The following is a 579-nucleotide window of genomic DNA, read 5'->3' as shown; positions in this document are numbered from 1 at the left end:
TTTTAATATAACGCTAATAACATAATTATGGTATTTATTGAAAAACATTAATTGATTGAAGAATGGAAAGAAGCAATAGCAATGGATCCCCCACACACCATATGATAATTAATAAATGAATGTATATATATATGTATTAATGTGTTGCCAATTTTGTACGGTAAGGCACATAAGAGCAATGAAACTTGGGCAAAGTGGAAACAATACAAGAGAAAGCAAGAGCTTAGAAGCCACGCCTCTTTCGTCCTTTTTTGCTTTGCTTCCATCTTTACTCACTCACTCACTCACTCTATATATTGTGCAAACGAGCCAACATTAATTCCTTGAGTGACTACAATTCCAAAGAAAACAAGAATATGGAGGAGGGGTTGTTAGGAATAGTAGGAGGCTTGAGGCACCTTTTGGTTACAATATTCTTGACAAGTTTAGGAGGCGTAGTAACCATGCCGGTTATGACGGATATCTCAATCGCCGCCCTCTGCCCCGGCCAGGATCAATGCTCCCTTGCCATCTACCTCTCCGGTTTCAGCCAAGTCGTGAGTAATTCTATATTTAATTTTTTTTTCAATTATTTGAGGA

At 37.8% G+C, this 579-nt stretch overlaps 1 protein-coding gene across 1 annotated transcript in view; it reads left to right on the top strand.

Moving 5' to 3' along the window:
• The window catches only part of LOC107617796 (tetracycline resistance protein, class E), a gene marked incomplete in the record, with an annotated part of 8,007 nt that continues 7,575 nt past the window's right edge, over positions 148–579 (top strand). The window contains 1 exon segment of the mRNA XM_016319665.2: positions 148–536. Coding sequence (XP_016175151.1) covers positions 357–536 — 180 coding nt within the window.

The sequence above is a fragment of the Arachis ipaensis genome, chromosome B09, assembly GCF_000816755.2.
Source record: "Arachis ipaensis cultivar K30076 chromosome B09, Araip1.1, whole genome shotgun sequence".
NCBI lineage: Eukaryota > Viridiplantae > Streptophyta > Magnoliopsida > Fabales > Fabaceae > Arachis > Arachis ipaensis.
The sequence above is the reverse complement of the archived record's forward strand: the minus strand, read 5'-3'. Positions and strand labels throughout refer to the sequence as shown.